General features: G+C 42.5%; 1 protein-coding gene across 2 annotated transcripts in view; it reads right to left on the bottom strand.

Annotated features, from left to right (window-relative positions):
* The window catches only part of CRMP1 (collapsin response mediator protein 1), a 51660-nt gene that overhangs the window by 20376 nt on the left and 13269 nt on the right, over positions 1 to 18015 (bottom strand). For both annotated transcript variants that reach the window (XM_009471124.2, XM_087736936.1), the window contains exons 2-6: positions 14335 to 14423; positions 8868 to 9052; positions 7146 to 7310; positions 2082 to 2143; positions 340 to 420 (exon numbers count right to left, since the gene is read on the bottom strand). In XM_009471124.2, coding sequence (XP_009469399.1) covers positions 340 to 420; positions 2082 to 2143; positions 7146 to 7310; positions 8868 to 9052; positions 14335 to 14423 — 582 coding nt within the window. The remainder of the gene's footprint in view (positions 1 to 339; positions 421 to 2081; positions 2144 to 7145; positions 7311 to 8867; positions 9053 to 14334; positions 14424 to 18015) is intronic.

The following is an 18015-nucleotide window of genomic DNA, read 5'->3' as shown; positions in this document are numbered from 1 at the left end:
CTGAGCAAGGCTTTATGTTGTCCTGCTTCACTCGCCTCTGCTGGATTCAGAAGAGATCTTCTTGCTTTCTTCTGCCCCCCTCACCCAGTTTTCACCTGCTGCCCAGGCAAGGAGCTGCCTGGATCGCTGTTCTACCTCACGGGCACTCTGCCAAAGCACACAGAAGGGCCTCCATCCTCTCATCCCAGGGCTTACACCAGTGGTGTGCAGGGCATCAGGCCCAATTAAGGCGCTTACCAGGTAGTTTCTTTTTTCCTACCCATACTCTGACTGGAGGGTTTTACTTCTCTCTTGGGTCTATCTTCTCACAAAATAAAGCAAATATGACAGTTCACTCACCTGAGCTATCAAGTCTCCATTTTCAGCATGGACCAGGATAACAGCCCCAAGACTTTTTAGAAAGGTAAAGGCTTCATAAAGCTGCAGGTAGTACAAAGAAGGAAACACTGCTGAATAAGGAAAACACATTACTTAACACTCAGACCTCTCTGTTCATCTCAGTTTTGCTCCTTTTGTGCTGGTAATTACCTAGGCGAATAGCAAAGTATCTCCCTTTTCCACTCTCTGCTTTCTACGCAGAGTCAGAGCTTCACTGCTTGGTGTTGACCGACCCACCCCTTACACCAGCCAGCCCCAGGACGAGCCTCTGCCCTTCTGCACCGAGACAGGGTCAACAGTCCCGAGCGGGGCTGCCCCTCCCTTGGGCATAGTGCCTCCCCCAGCCCCTTGTACTGCAGGGCTACCTCTTCATGCCCTCCCACGCAGGCCTAAGTCTAGTGAGTAGTCTCTTTTCCATAGTTTTAGCAAATGTAAAATGGAATTATTCCCATGGACTACAGACACTTTTAGTATGGCTAAAACACTTCTTTTCTGAAGTGCAGGCGTTTTGCACCAACTTCTTAGAGCAGATAGTGTCAAGCTTCCACCAACATCTTTAATTCTGCAAATAAAAGTAGTATTTTCTCTAGATCATCCTTTTTTTATCGCTTTCTAAGATTCAAAACCCATCCATACAGAAGGGAAATAGTTGATCCTATTGCTTTTACTGAGAATTTCTAAGCATAGATCTACTGAAATTCAGTTCCCTTTCCAAAAGGTATTCAGCTAACGTGTTCCCTGCTTAAACCAGACTTCAGCAACATGGGAAACCAGTTTCCAAACACAGATCAAATACTGAAGACACGGTTTCTACAGTGCCCGCTTCTGCACTAGGGCACTTCAGCTAGCATTGAATGGGTCGGAATACACAGCGTGCAACGTGAGCATTTAAACAAGGTACCAGGCATTAGTCTAGCCACACATTAAACATTTTGATGTATTTCTCTTGGCAATTCCATTAGGGAGTTGAATTTAACAGGCACTGCCTCTCAGAGAATATTTATATGTTATTATGTCTAAAATTCCAATTAAAACCACATGGGTTGGAGGTGTAACAGTTATTTAAGAGACCAAGAGCTATAGCTCTGGGAATAAGTAAGAAAGAAACATTTTCTCAACTGAATAAGCAAACATTATTAGTACTAACAGATGCCATTGTCCATTTACAATGACCTGATACTTATGAATGGGAAAGCTGAAGAGTCTGGAATCTGTAATGAGCCCTGGACAAACAAGCTCATTGTTATCTCCAGCCCTAATGAGAAAAGGCCACCTCCCCCAAAGAGCAACTCCACTTAGCTGTTTGCAGCAACTGAGAAACTCTTGAAATGTTAAAACTGCCACCTCCTGAAGTGCTTCACCTCTTCTTCCCTCTCTGACCTAGAGTTCTTGAAAGGTAACAGCAAAATAAAGTGCACAGCAAAATCCTGAGCAGTGCTGAGTGGTTGCAATGTTGGGACACACCAGATAATCCTTGCAGAAGGTGAATGTCACGCACTCGAAGGAACACATGCAGATGTTCAACACTGCTCTGCACTGACCCTCCAGAGAGAAAAACTCCTCCACTGCACATTTCCCCCAGTGCCACTCAGGTCAGTGGGAACATTTCTCTGGGATTCAACCTTAGCAACTCCTCAAGTGCTCGGGGGGAGATCACAGAAGAGAGGACAGATCAGAGCAATGAAAAGCAGTCAGAGCAATACCTGGCTGTCGGACATTTGGTAGAGATCTTTGTAGGCCATGTAGACTTGAAAAGAGTTCACACCTGTTCCAAGACAAAATTCAAAGGTGTTGCCATGTAAGTGGATTCTTAAATTGTATTTCAACAAAAACTTCAGGAAAAATAGGTCATAGAATGTTCATCTGGACTAGGCTTTTCACCAGTGATTGCCAGAAATAAAGCATGGCTCACAGATGGATTACAGCTGCTAGGACTGGAAGCCTGAATCCCCTCTTCCCTGGGGGAATTTGTGGGACTCTGTGGATTGCTTATGTTCAGCCCTGGAGGAACCCAGCCACCACTGCAAATGAGATTGCTTGTAGCCAAATCACAGCCAAGAGACAGTGGCTAAAGCAAGCATGTAAAGTTTGTAAAGTTTAAAAAAAACTTGTGAAAGGTTCTGTGAATCACTGGTTTTCTTTTTAGCTTTCTTTAGCTAATCAGAAAAACATTTCAGCCTGACCTGAAACTGTGCTTTTTAATAGATAAACATCCAGTTAAGTTTCCCCAAAGTGCTGAGAAGCTGTAGGAAATGTGTATCTGAACTTGCACACAGACTTGCTTTTCCTTGACCCACTGCCTAAAGCACCCAGCTTAGCTGATGGCAGACACTGGGACACTGGAGACAACTCCAAATTTTAGAAATCAGTAAGAAATGCTAGTGTTGGGTGTCAGTTGCCAAGAACCAACTGTATTCAAACCCCTACAATTTTTGCTATTTATTTCAAAGATTTTATTATTTACACAACTTTGTATTCTAACGGAATGGGAATTCCACACCTCTTCTGTTCATATTTTCTGTGCATCTGAATTCATATTAGTGTATAAATTTGCCTTACTCTTTAGTCTACTGACAACATCCCCAGTTTGGTACAGGGACTGATCTCAGAGTTTTCTAGCTTAAAAGAAAAGTAAATTCTAAGCTGTCTAAGCCACGTATGCTGCATTTCAAAACAGCCGTCATGAAAACCGTACTTCCTGGGGCAAAAAGAAAAAGAAAGAGATCTGTGCATGTTATACATATTGGCTACACAGAATGAATAAGGCTCTCTGATGAAGATATAACTCCTTCATGAGTCTAGAAGGCACAGATATATCCTCAGGCAGAGGGTATGGTTGTTCACACTCACACAGAGAATTTATTTATTCACAATTACAAGATTAAAACACCCTAGGATACATGCAGGATAAAACCTTGAAATGATCCCTGGTATTATGTCTTCCTGCTAAAGCCAGGCAGCTCGGGGAGAAATACAAAGCAGGAGCCAGCCCCTCCTTGCCGACTTCCACACTGAGCAAATCCAGCCTGGACCGTGGAGCCCCGTCAGCCTGTGAGCCTGTCCTTTCTTCCTATTTTCGTATTTCTCAGGTTCCCAGAAAACACGCATGGCCTTTACTAACTGTAATCCCTCAGCCTATTCCTCATTACACAGTTTCAATGTACTTAGTATGTCCCTGCTTTAAAACTTTTAAGCTTGACTATGCCTCCCTTGGGGTCAGTGCTTACAGCCTCATGCCTGCAGCACCATCTCCCCTCTGACCACATCTGCCCAACCTGCCTTGGAAGAAAGCTCTGTTTCTCTTCACAAACCCCCGATAGTGTCTCAGATGTCAGCTGCACCTGGGAGCCACCTTTCTTCACGGGTGACCACGCACACACGAAGCAACGAGAGACCTGTCAAGGCTGGTCCAAGCCATGCCAACTAGCCTCAATGATGGCACAGGACTGAATCCTCTCATACACATTTCTCTGTAAGCAAAGAGCTGGGTTACGTATTACTCTCCTTTATCACTGGCATCTAGCCAAAGGTAATTCATTTAATTACAGTCCCGCAGGAGATAAGGCAGCTTTCTCTGGGTACTGTGGTTGGAAGACATACATTGATACATATACAAATAATATATGTTCTCTTCCTTTTTCTTTTATTGCCTTTTTATCTTCTTAGGCCCTTTTCTGACCTTGGTAAAACGACTGTGAGTTTTGCTCCCACTCACGTTAATGTTCTCCCTGAAGCCGATGAGAGTAGAAGGGATCCTGCCGTGGGATCTTGAGCCCATCCCTTACCGACAGCCCCCACAGTGCAGAAGCAGAGTTCTCCCATCTAAATGCACATCCACGCCCTCAGCTACCACATTAGACACACACAAAGTGGAAAGGCATCTCACAGGCTGCCTTTACAGCTAACAGGAGGGATGGTTTGAACCATCCTGCCTTGCAAAGAGAGTACCTTTACAAGAAACCAAGATAAAATAACACCAATTTACATATACAGGTACCTAGAATTAGACTCTTTGCCTAATGCCTTGGTCTGGTGTCTTGATCTACTCATTGGAAATATGTGGCTTTTCAAAAGACCTGGTCCATGGCCTATTGACCTTAATGCTTAATATTTGTTACATACTACATTCTTGTTAATGTCCTGCTTGCTTTCACACCAGGAGTACTCAACAGGATCCTCTCCAAATTTCAGCCAGTGCTACAGGTTTTTTTGAACAGTGACAAAGTGCAGTAGTTAAAGGAACGAGTGAGGCGTTTGCCAACACATTTCAGGCTCTTGTTCCTTTGCATATACTGGAGAAGCCCAGTCCCAAATTAGCTGCCAAAATGCTACAAGCCTGAGTCTTTATCATCAACATTTGGTTCTACAAAATCTCCAGGCTGTTCCAAAGCCTATGTCTCCTTAAATTAGCTTTGTATTGATTTAAAACTGATTAATTATTCAATTATACCTCATGACAGCGCACCTCAACAGCAGCTCTGTAAGCTCCCCTGTTATTCATGCCGAGATTGTATTAGGCACATGCAGCACTGAAACGTGATTAACTGAGCCCTGTTACTTGGCTAACTCGCCCACCAGACAATCAGCCGAGAACAAATTCAATCCAGATTCCCAGCTGATGAAAACCAGTGTCACTCCATTGACATCAAGTCTATTTGCACCAGCTGGCTCAAATGTTTCCAATTATCAGCAGATATTATCCATTAATTTGAAAGCCTCTGCCATGCTGAAATATTTCCTCTTGTGCTTTCGTACTCGCCCTTACCTTGCGTCTCCTAACACGTGAGAGTAATTCACATTGACTGCCTGAGACATACTGCAGCATCCACGAGAACAAAGGTGACCTCCTAATGCTACTGCCACCAAAGAGGCCACCTAGGGCCCCGTCACACATCCCAGTTCAGGAACCGATGAACAGATTCCTGCTTCCCCTGAAGAGTGAAAGGCAGGTCAGATTCATATTGAAGACTCACATTTCAATAGTTGGAGAAAACTATTAATCTAACTGTCTGCACCAGGCTTTTCATGGAAGCCCTCAGGCACATTTGGGAGTGCTGAGCCATCTGTGACCGGGGAGCTCTGGAAAATAGTATCTAACCTTTGAAACAAGGCACAGTATACTTGTCTGGAGTACAGTCAGCTAATGCACAGCAGCGTATCCATGTTAACACTAATAGCGGGGAAATAGCACAGATTTGGCACCATCAGTGTTGACAGATGTCATCACCTTGTAAAAATCACCTATATTATAAAGAATTACGTAACACCAGCTGCGGTTTCTCCAAATAATGTGTAATCCTGCTGATTGAAGGGTTTTGTTGCCTAAAATCTGGTTATACAGCACATGTACTGCTAGCATGCTGCGATACAGGATAAATTCCCCTACCTGACTGTACCTCCACATTATCACAGCAAACAATTGCTCACTCAAAAATAGGATTTTGCTTTGTTTTTCTACTTCGATAGTACATTTCTATATAAAAAGAATTGTTCAAATCTAAGTCATCACTAGCATTACACCTTACAAAGGATGCTGCATACACATACTAGTTAGACTTCCCAACACAAGGGTCATTCTGATTTACTCATGGTAACTAAATACCATTTCAAAAATATTTCTGAATTAATATCCATGCATTTTCAAGGAAAGTATCAAGTGAAAAATATTTGAAAAAATGTTTCTGGACTGAAAATCCATGCTGTTAGGCAGAATTTTAAGGAACTAGATCAAAATTATTATTTTCTGAAGGCTAGATTCAATTGTTCACACATACATATCTGATGCCACCAAGATGCCCTCCATATATGACACTGCTACACTGAGCTGGCATGTATGGAAAAGGATTTATGTGAGGCTTTATCTGTGCTGTTCTGGAGTGGTAGCTGGAGCCCAGATAGGGTAACACACCATCTCACATGATAGCAGACCTGTTAATTGAATTGAATCAAGCCCATACGTTTCTTAAATAGATTCCTAAATAAAGTGACCTGGTTTTACTAAGTCCTGAAACAAAGCGTCTTCTAGTAACTTCAGGGAAAGCCACTGGGGACCAAGCACTTGAGAAAATCAGGACATTTTTTCAATATTAGGTACCTAACTTTAGCTTCTCTTTTTTCTAACAATTTGAACCTATTTTAAAAATATAGGCATATTTTATAAAGAAATCTAGTCTCAGCTAGTAAATTATCCTAAGCCATTGCTGAGAAATGAGATCTACCCTGTGATGACAGTTTCTCAGACACATGTGCCCTTCATATTGGGGCTTAACTTGAGGCAGCTAAATGGGCAGATTCCAGTCTAATTAAAATCTGAACTGCTACCTTCAAATGTCTCATTCTCTCCATTCATGAAATAGAGGATCTAAGGGGACTGGGCTGATTATCCTAAATGCTGATCTCTGAGTTTTATCTTAAAATAAAACCTAAGTATGCAATGTCTGAGCCTATTTCCACATGTACAAGCAAGCATAAAGTGATACATTTGTATCTGACAACATACACATCTTAATTTTCCATGCCTATATTGGGGTAAACCTACTCCCTCCGACGGCCTTGCTGCTGACTAGCACTAATGCACAGTTTTAGGTCCATTTTACACAGCAGTAAGTGAATACAAAAGCTCCAAGGTAGTGCAGAACCTTGGGCAGCACAACCAGCACCTGTGCATTTCTATTCTGGATGGTGCATTCATTAAAGTACTTCAAAATTTCTCCTCCATATGATATTTCAATAAAAACAAAAAACACTACTAATTTTCACTCACTAACCTTTGTCTTGCACCAGTATTTCCAGCTCTTCTCGAATCCCATCATACCAGCTGGTAATGTCCACATGGAGAGAGTAATCACAACAGGATTTGGTGTCAGCTGCCTCATGCCACTTCTCAAAGGAGGTCAGTAAACTCGATCCAGGTTCTGGAAGCACGTGGTCGACTGAAAAAGAGAGTCAGTGTCTGTCACCCAGACTGCACACTGTTCAGATTTCCTCAGTGCCTGTAAGTAGCCTTCCAGCATCTCGGCCAAAACAGCAGCCTTGGAGGCAGTCTGTGTGCAGACCATAACTTTGGGATGCTAGTCAGGTCCTGCTGTCTCAGGTATAGCAGACTTTGTGGACAGTCTATACTAAAGCTGGATCTGGCAACCTGCTTGGGGCAGCATCAGTAGACACACAGTGGGAGAGCCAAACATCTCACAGTTTAGAAAACATTTGTCTTTCCCTTTACGGTTTTGCAAGAGACCACAAGTTCTGGACTTACCTGTATTTATTGTCTGACGTGTCCATTTCTATGTATATTTCACAGTAAGCATTCTTATTAAGCAGTGTCTCGTAGTCACTGAATTGACCCACTCTGCCTTACCAATATATCAATGGAGATGCCGAATGATTTCTCAGCAGCCAGAACTGGGAACATGGCCAAACGTCTGAACAGAGATGATGTATAGCACAAACACACAGCCAACTATACGGCAGATCGAGTGCGCTGCAACTATGCATCTTCACTGTCTCAAGGCTTTCCGCTTCTCATGATGCCACAATGCTTACTGACATAAAATAAAGACATGACTACTTATGTATACATACTTATCTTTGCAGGCCTAGGTCAAAAGTAAGTATGGAAACAAAACAAGATGGGCTTATCGGTGGCATTTGAAAACCTAATACCGCACAGGAAGCCTCAACTGAAGAACATACACTAAAAAAATTAGTAACAAAAGTAATGAACAGCAGTGCATTTTGTGCTTATTGCCAGAGATCCTTTCAGCTAATACTTGCTGCTGAACACAGGTAATAGATAACACCACTCCGCAAAAAAAAGCCACATTCCAATTCAGTGGGAGTAAAACCCCACTGGGCAGCTCCTCTGCACAAGGAAGCTAAGACCATTTATGTCACCTGAACAACTGCCTCACGACATCTAACCAAGGGCCGAGCCACTGCTAGTAGGAAAGAGATAAATCTTGTCCTCCCATATGGCAGACAGAAGAAGGGTCTTTAACAACGAGAAACACTTCTCCCTTCCACCAAGAAAGGTGTTCCTTGAGGACATCGCTGGTAAGGACTTCCTCGATTCCTGGTGCCAAATCCAAGTTCATAAATAAGCATCTTGTTATTTCCAAAGCCCCTGAAATGTCACTAGGTGGGAACAGCGGATCTTTGTCAGATTTTCTGTGCCATATACCTACAGCACTAATTACCCTGTTTTTCAAAAATCCCAAGAGTAAGTATATTATCCCTCAGGGCTTGTTCTGTATTTCAGAGGGAAATCCAAGAGACAACTCCCCATGCTGCTGTTTCTTTCTGAGGGTAAGTTCCTTTTCAGGCCAACCCTAGGTGACAATGATGAATGGATCTCCAACACAGTGGCCAGAAATTTGAAGATTCATTGCAGAAGATCTCAGAAAATTGGTATGGAACCTCTGTAGCTATCCCCACACGTGCTACACAAGCTTCAGCTTGGGGTGGGAAGAGTTAGTATTGCTGGTACTCACTGATCATGGTGGTGCCCCCTGCTAGTGCTGCTTTTGTGCCTTGATAGAAGTCATCGACAGCAGTCATTCCTTGGTAGGGCTTTTGTAGGTAAGTGTTGACATCTATTCCCCCAGGAATAACCATGCGCCCATTAGCCTCTATAGTCTTGACTCCTCCAGGAACAATCAGATTCTCTCCTATTTGCCTAGGCAGCAAGGAAAGCCAATATTATTTTACTCAAACAAAGAAGCACAGAGGACAGAAGCTATTTGAGGCATGTAGGGGAGAGGAACCTAGGGGCCATGCAGAAAGAACTGGGACCCCAAAGGAAAGGTGAAGCTCAAACACCCGCTCTGGCCGCTCTGCACGGCACTGGCAGAGCAAAGCATCCGCGAGCCTGCCTAGGGGGGCCATGTGCTCGGGCTGCTTTGCATTGCTCTAGTGGCCAATAAAGAAGCCGTAACACACCAGCATCAAAAAATGATTATTTTTTTATATGATTCCTATCTTTAAACAATTACAAATATGTACAGTTAACGCTCTCTTGGGGGCTCCGGTTTTGTATATTAAGTTCTTAAATGAAAACAGAAAAACATAGATCAAATATGACAGCAAGCTGTAATTGTAAATATATGGCAGAAGCACAAGGCTCATCAGAAAGGAGTTATAATTGCTTTGTAACCAAGCAATGAAAATTTATCCTTAAAAAGAAATCTAAATATCCTAAGATACAGAAACACATATTTAAGAGACCCAAACACCTTTAATCTACCATGTCACATATTCTTCATCCTCCTCTTAAAAGTTAAAACTCAGTGAAACATTCTGCATAACTGTGTGGAAAAATATTAATTAACTGTTGCCATCTTTTTCCCTTCAGTTCTTCAAAACAGGATTTTTTTTTTCACTATTAAAAATATTAGTCTGTCCCCCATGCTGATATCAAGCAAACTCTAGATACTTACAATCAAAATACTTTGAGTGTTCATGGACACAACTATGAGTAAATTAACCTTTAACTTTTAAAGCCACATTACATTTTTATTGTCTACTTCGCATGGTGCCAAACAGGAAAAGGTATGGGTCTGTGTGGAAGCCATGTCTCTGCGTTGTTACACTGTAATATATTTGGGCTTAGAGATAACTATAAGGTAGTTTAAGTTCACTTAGTTTATCTCATATTACAGACACACAGTCCTTGTCTTAATTTCCTTTTGTCTGGTATAAAATAACATTTATCCACAGCTAAACAAATACCCCAGACATCTGAGCTGCTGAATCTGTTTCTCCCATATTAAAATGCAACTCCCACCTACGGAGCAAAACACAGCAACTGATTGCCAATTGCAACAAGCTAGAACCGAAAATGAATATAACCGTTAATTAAAACCAGTGAAAAAAACCACAGATAATTATTCACATTGGAATTTGGCCAAACCGCCAGAGTTAATAAATAGCCCCAAGAGGTCAAGAATTTGCTTCATGTGCTATGCAAAAACATCACCTCCAGCAGCTTGGCTCCCGTGGTGCTCTGGGTTTTGGCTGGAGGGAAGCACAGCCATTCGGTTAGCAAACTCCCCGCCAGCATCCCGAGCTGGGTCTCTGCCGCTCAGCACTGAGCAAATCCAAAAGGGCTTACTCGTGAGAGCTGATAATATCACAGCTTGAAGCCGTACAACTTCATGTCTGGCGTCTAATATTCATCAACACGTATAGTACTGGGAGCATGTCATAACCTGTTACAGCTGTGAGGAGCGCTAATGACACCATGACGAACAGGGAATTGATACATATGCAAAAGCCAGCAGCAGCCCAGCACACCCAATTGCAGAAACAAGTTGCAAGAAGCTTCTCTGCTGTTAAAATCTGGCTTGCAAAGGCACTCCAATGCATGAGCACATTGAAACCTTGTATAAAGTTAGGTAGCCCCATGGATAATAATGGTGTTGCACTAATTTTCATTAGTTGAATCCGTTCCCCAGAATTTAATCAGAACAATCCTCAACCTTTGTACAGTGTTTGTGTTGCTAAAAAACTGAACTGGGAAAAAAATTACTATGACCAATCTCCTTTAAATACGTCTAAGGTGGAATTGCACTCCAAGGACCACACCTTCTGAAAATAACAATATTAAAGAAAACCTACACAGAAATATAAAAGTAATTCATTTTTATTTTCTTCCACAATCAGTACCTACCAGTTCCCTGTTCAAGAAAACGCATATCCTAATGAAGTGAAAGAGTGCTAAGTATGTATGGAAGCTTTTTGATGACTCATTGCTCGTTATTTTCAGTGTACAATTGAGTTAACAGCTTATTTGGCAATGGCTGAAGTCATCCATGCTGAAGTGACATGGGACCAAATGGCCTTTGTGGATGCTGCTGCTGTGCTACTACCTGTCAGGAGCCTGTTTCATCTCTTGCCCTGGCATCAAGATTAAGGCTGGGATAAGGCTGATCTTCACTGGCATTCAAGGTTATTTTTATTCTGACTAACTAGAACACAGAGTAAGAGATAATGTGACAGGATTCCTGGATTGCTCACTTCTTAATGCTAAGTGTATGTTAATAAGAATGGGGTTCAGTTACTTGTGGGTGAAAAAATACAATAGCGCAGAAAACTGTATTCTAGACACTGTACAACTGATTGAGCTGGTTTTCTGATGCACCAGCAACTAGAAAACTCAGACTCACAGGAAGCTCATGCTGTCTATCGGCTTCAGTTGAACAAGCTGGTAAATTCTGGCATACATGAGCTGATTAAAGCCCAAAGGAAACATCAGGTTTCAACGCTTCATAAGCTTAACCTGAGAAAGCTGAAAACCTCCCCCACAACTCAGCGGAGTTATTTCTTTCGTTATCAAGCCCAGATGTCTTTTAGGCATCCGAGGTTCCCCCTAACTTGGCTCATCGTCTGCCCAACTCTGGAGACCCCATCGCCAGCCACCCATCCTGCACACTTGTTAGTCCTCTCCAGCCCAGAGGGACCCAACCCTTCCCCTTGGCAAGGACAGAGCAGAGGACAGCAGGCACCAGACCGTGACGTGCCGCTTGGCGTGGAGACCAGGGCTCATTTCCTCATGTGGAAATGAGAGGCAGGATAGATGTAAGCAAAATGTATTATTTATGTGCCAATGGCAATTTAAATTACTAAATATCTAAATTACTATTTAGATACCAGAGAACTGCCTGTCAGCTGCCACCTGAGTGCGCAGGGCTTAAGTTTCAGCTAGGAAAAATCCACATGCACCACTGCTCCCTTGTACCTAGGGAGTCAGTCTGAGCATTTGTAAGTAGGAAAAAGCATCTACCGTCCTCCAAACTACAGCTAATCTTCAAACACGTTCAAGGTTATATCTGCACTCCTCTCTGCAGGACAATAAGCCTTAAAAGACCCTACTTCATTTCATTAGTCAGCCAGAGAAACCCAACCCTCTATTTTCCAATCAGTTTCCACTGCAGAATAAGAAAATTAACCCAGATCTTTTATATCCCAGCAAAACCAGAACACTCTTGCCTATTCTGGGCTGAGTGGTTTGGTGGCTGCTCCATTCTGTGGAAAGAATTCTGTATTATCAGCAGAATCTGCAGCTGGAGAGTGAGGGCATCAACTGAAATGTGGATGCCTGAGGTTCAAGGTCCTGCTCCAAAGGATCTTGAGCAACATTTAACAACTATGTTAAACACTTAGACACAATGGGCAGTTCCAGCTGGAGAAACTAAAAGAGACCAATCCCAGAAAATATAGCACTTCCCTAGACTGCAGAATTTATCATCTGAACACAGTAAGGACCCAAGCCCATCTCACACCAGGCTGCCCTCACAAAGTAGCTGCTTTTTCAAAGCAGGACTTCTGGCACAGTTTACAAAGAAAAACCTCGGGTCATCTAAATCCAGGAAACCAGGCACAACTCAGGGTGTTGAACAGTAAACTTGCCTCCTTAGGCAAAGATAAAGGCATTTTAAAAACTAAGATCTTGTCTGTCTATTCGTTATTAATCCCAGCTATCTCAGGCAGCTGCAATACTTTCTGGAGGTATGGATCCATGCATGGATTTCAGAGGGAGTCTATGCACTTAGCAAGGGCTGTGAAATGGCAGGGCAGCTGAAAGCTTGGCATTGCTAACCTGCCTACCAAGTACCATTATATTTTGGGAATCAAGGCCAAAAATCCACAGCAGTTTCAGACTCACAGCATCTCATGTGCTTAGTTGTTTTATCAGTTCTGATGCTTACAAGTGTTACTAGGAAATCTGCATCTGAACAAAGAAAAGCAGAGAAAAACTCATCTAAAATGCCTATCAGAGAGAGCACAACTTGGTTGATTGTTGGTATTAAAAAAATATGTGTTCATAATTTTGTGCCTTCTCCACTTAAAACGATATGCTCCTTTTGCCACTTCTGCAATGCAGGTAACACTACAACTGGAAAAGCTGAGTGCAGTATTAAAAAGAAAACCACATAGTCCACGGATACAAGCATTCAGACTTTTTTTCTGTTAGAATAACATGAATCATGAATAACATAAGTAGCCACAGATATGTAAAGAACTGGACTTCTAATCTGATGATATATTCTTAAGAAAAGGAGCTCTGTAAACAAGCAGATAACGAATTATTTATCAGATAACCATAATTATGTTTCCGGGCATTAAATTGTAGCCTCTGGAGACCAAACTTGTTAGGTCACTAGTGAAAATGTTTAGCAGTCAAGAAAAAGGCTTTGATCCTTGTGTGCATCAGAGTGCTTGTACACACTACATAACTTTGCAAAACTAGAGACCTCCATCTCCACGAAGCCAAGGTAGGACTAGTATCACTACATGAATAGACAACTGGTACTGTTTCCCAGGCTATCTGTAACATGTATTTTATGTTTTTTCACCTAAGAAATACTTTCCCAGTTCCTGTATTTTATATCCTGATAAATCAGTAGGATTTTCCGTCTAATTGTGTGAAGATTTAAGATTATATATCTTTGCTAAACAAGAAAAGGGACAAACGAGCAATGCATGACAATGTTGTACAAACAGACCATGCTATGCTTCAGCATTAACCAACAGGGGAACCAAGAAGGAGTAGGTCCCCATTAGCACTGTGTAACATGGGGCGTATTTCTGTGCCGTACAATCCTTCAGACCATGGCTGCATTCACCCTGATTATGTGAGGGGAAAAAAGCTGTAATGAGCATTCTGTCACATATGGACTCAAAAACATCCATTAGCATTACTTCTTGAGAAAGCCTACTTGCCTTGACTAGTTTGGAAGAAACTAGGATTGAACTGTTTGAAGAGCAAATACCTTCAACTTACAGTAAAGAAATTTTCTACTTATCTCATCTTAGTAAAGATAAAATAATTCTCTCCTACGCTGCTCTACTACAGCTCCACATCTAGAGGTAACCAAGATGCTGGCTGCAGGTCAGCACCATCACAGTAGTCTATACTAACAGGCATGCAAAAAAAGTTCAATATTTAAAAAAACCAACTTTATAAGTCCATCTTCAAGGTATATGTCTGCATAGAAGGAGTGGTCATCATTGATAATTCTTCCACCTTTAATGAGTAGTCGGTCACTCTGGGGGGGAAAAAAAGGAAGAAATGTGGGTTTGTTGAAATAAATAAACATGGTAACATATTGATGATACTAAGTAGGTTTATATTATATAGAAAGCCATTAACATCAAAGCACTTATTCTATATAAAGGTCTATGCTATAGGTTCAGGTGGGTACATAGACAGTGGAGAGGAAAACCATAGTTTCACTGAGTGTTTATTTTTGACTTTTGGAACGTGAGGCCTCATGGTCACCACAGTCCTTTTGCCTCAAAGCAGAACTCATTGCACATGGAAACACTTGAAATCCCGCTACATCCCCTTTTTACCACCACCTTATTGTACAAAGGCCAAAAAGGGAAGAGAAGGCCCCAGAATAAACTGCCCAACACTGGAATGGCCAAGCTGAGCTCACCTGTGACTCTCAGCATCCCTGGATGAGTAACAGATCTTGAAATAGGAAGGGAGAAGGTCAGGAGAGGCTGCTGAGCTCTGTAACGCAGAAATTCCTGCTCAGGGAAGCTGCTTTAAGCAACGTCAGCTCAGCAGGGTCAACTCAGCCGCTCCACCAAGGCGGCCACAGGACACGGCCCACAGCTTGGGCCTCCTGTACTGTGTTACAGACTGACAGCAGAAAATCTTATTTTCTAGTGGGCATGAAGAATGAATTGGTGTCTAATTTGCGATTCCTGCAGGTCAAAGGCTGCTGATTAGTTGGGGGCAGTCTGTACTGAGGCTCCCCACGCCGTATCTCACTCACTCCATGAATGAGGACAGAAGTGCCGCCTCCAAAGTTCAGTTTGCCTGAAATATCATACAAACAGCAAAGCGAGCTACTGCCTCTTGGTATTTTCTGAAGTGCCAGAAAGCAAACATTTTTTCCTGTGAGGAACTGTCCAAATACTAAGGCTGCTGGGGCACTGTTCACAAAAATCATGTTTCCATTTTTCTCTATTCAAATGGTTACACTCTGTTCTCAAAAAATATATTTTACAGAAAGCAAATTTTACCACTGCGTATTCCTGAGAACCAATATTTGAACTCCCTTGCTGAAGAAGTCGTACTGGAATCGCCAGCACTCTACCACGTACCCAGAGACAGGGAAAGTCTCAACTTCAGCACATAACGCTTTTGGAAAGACTTTTGCCAAGTGACTGTGAACACTGGAAAACTCTAAAGCAGTCAGAACCTTCTTTTCCCATTCATATATAAAAAAAGCCATTTATTGTAAATTATTTCCTTGGCTCACTAAACAATAACTCTGAATGTCCATTTTGTCCATATTTTATACTCCTCACTCCAGACTCAATTCTTGGTTTAATTACAGGATGACTCACACATATAAACCATGCATGTCCCAAATTCCCAGTTTCGAAAACAATTAAACAAGTTGATATGTTTCCTCATCTATAAAAAAAGGACAACAATACAGACCTCCTAAAAATTTATTGATTAAAAAGCGCCAAGTCAGAGTTAGGGGCGTTACAACAACCTTTCTTCAAGGTAACTTCTCAGTTATATCTAGGATATTTACTTTTCAGCTTGTATTTGAACATTTTACAGGTTCAAAGTCTCTATAGCCCTTCTGGAAAAGCAAAAAGGGAGAAACAGGCATTTTAAGGGGAGAAAGAATGGGGAAAAAGACATTATAAGTACAGCACATGACAAAAGAGTACGTACACAAGGTTTGAGGCTTTTCTCCATGTGCAGCAGCAGCAAGATGACCTTGGGGGGGGGAACCAAGGCCCAGAACTACAATGAAATATGTCCTTGGGACCTGCCTCAGATGTTGGTACCCTCTTGCTGAAGGATGTTGGTACCCTCTTCACTGAGACAAATGCACATCCTCAGTCTGGGATTTGCCAGAGCAGGCTCCCTGTTTTCTCCCCAGCCTCTCTACTGTCACTTGTAATGGCAGAACTCGTGAAGCAGCAGCCTGAACGCTAATAAGTTATTTTGCCACACGCTGGCAGTTGCATCTCCTTACCATGATGATTTACGACACTGCCTGCTGACCTGCGGAGACGACCATCTTGTGAGCTCTTTTTAAGCTCATTCAGTTGCCTTCCTAAACATTAATACTGTCCAATTACAAGAGGCAGGAGCTTATTGACACGGGAAGGGAATGTTACCAGAGCACTGCATCTGTCACTGCTAATGAGTCAAAAATCTACACGCTCATCAAGATGTTCTACTTTTTATTTCTTTTAAAGCAGGAGAAGATGCATAATAAATAGGAACAAATGTAACAGGCTGGGAAAATAAGACAGACTAAAATAAAGCAGAGGTATAACCCTGGAAAAATAATTGTAGACTTAAGGATTTTATACGTTTTTATATATAAATATACATATATAAGTGGCAAAACTAGGTATTAGAATAATCTGAAACTAAAAAGGATACAAATGCGGTTTCAAGAAAGCACTCAATTATGTGAGTCATCCATTAAATTAAGCCTCACTTACAGTTTATAAAGGATTACTGAATGTTTAGCTACAAAGTCTCGCCTTCTTCAGAATTTCAGAGGGTCTAAGAAATTCTGGTGAAGAAGAAAAATTACACTTTATAGACACTTTCAACATTTGAATTCTTGACACCTTCCTGCTCAGAAGAAAATACAAACCATTCAAAATTGTTGTGAAAGGGAGCAGGTCCTGCACCTGAGCTGGCCTGTGGTTGCCCTGTTGGTTGCCCCCAACCAGGAATAGGAAGCCGTGGGAGACAAGGCTGCCAAACCACAAAGCTTGATCCCAGGTCGTCTGCCAAGCCACCAGGGAAGGTGCCGTGGAGCCTTGCCCAGCTTTCGTCAGGACCTGATAGATGTGGAAACATCTCTGACACACATTTCCATTCCAGCAAATCAGCAAATTCAGAAGAAAAAGGGTTTTGTTGGAACTTCTCCCAACCAGCTCGAGCTGTCAGCGTGTCTGTAGGACACGTTACAGATCGCTGCAAGCCAGGAGCACAAGCAAAGCAGGGTACCTTTACACAGATGGTGCTGATGGGCACAAGCAACCCAGGTGGGGTTTCAGTGCCACGTGGACACCCCAGCAGCACGCTGTGCCCAAACAAATAGGCGCTGCCTCCTACACCCTGCTCTGAACCAGGGGTGGGTTGTCCTCAGCCAAAGCAGTGGTACCAAACACTTGTGTGCACCTACCCATATAGATGCACTTCCATGAACATGCTGGAAAAATTACACAAACATAACTGACTAGCAGGGAGGCGTGGGTTAATGTTGACAAGCAATTTGCTATATTCTTCATGAAATAAACTTTCATACAAACCCTTGGTCAGCATGTGGGTATTCATTCCCTGCCATAAGCTAAGCATGCACTTCTGGGACAGGCAGAGCCCTGGCCTGAAGGCAAAGGGACGCTGCTGCCCTGCACCGCTGCCAAGGCCACCAATGCCTGGGCGCTCCTGCACTGTCTTAGGTCACTAGTACTTGCGGCAGTGAAATCCTGAACAGAAATCGGCACAGACAGGGTCTGTGAAGTAGGTTAGCCTCCTCGGGCACACAGCCCGCCTGTGCATGGTCAGGGGCCATTTGTTACTTACTGGGGGCTTGATGTCAGGCAGGCTGCTTGCAGTTTTCTGACCAAGTGCCAAAC

The sequence above is a fragment of the Nipponia nippon genome, unplaced genomic scaffold (genome assembly GCF_047370975.1).
Source record: "Nipponia nippon isolate SJK-2023a ecotype South Korea unplaced genomic scaffold, ASM4737097v1 scaffold_6, whole genome shotgun sequence".
NCBI lineage: Eukaryota > Metazoa > Chordata > Aves > Pelecaniformes > Threskiornithidae > Nipponia > Nipponia nippon.
The sequence above is the reverse complement of the archived record's forward strand: the minus strand, read 5'-3'. Positions and strand labels throughout refer to the sequence as shown.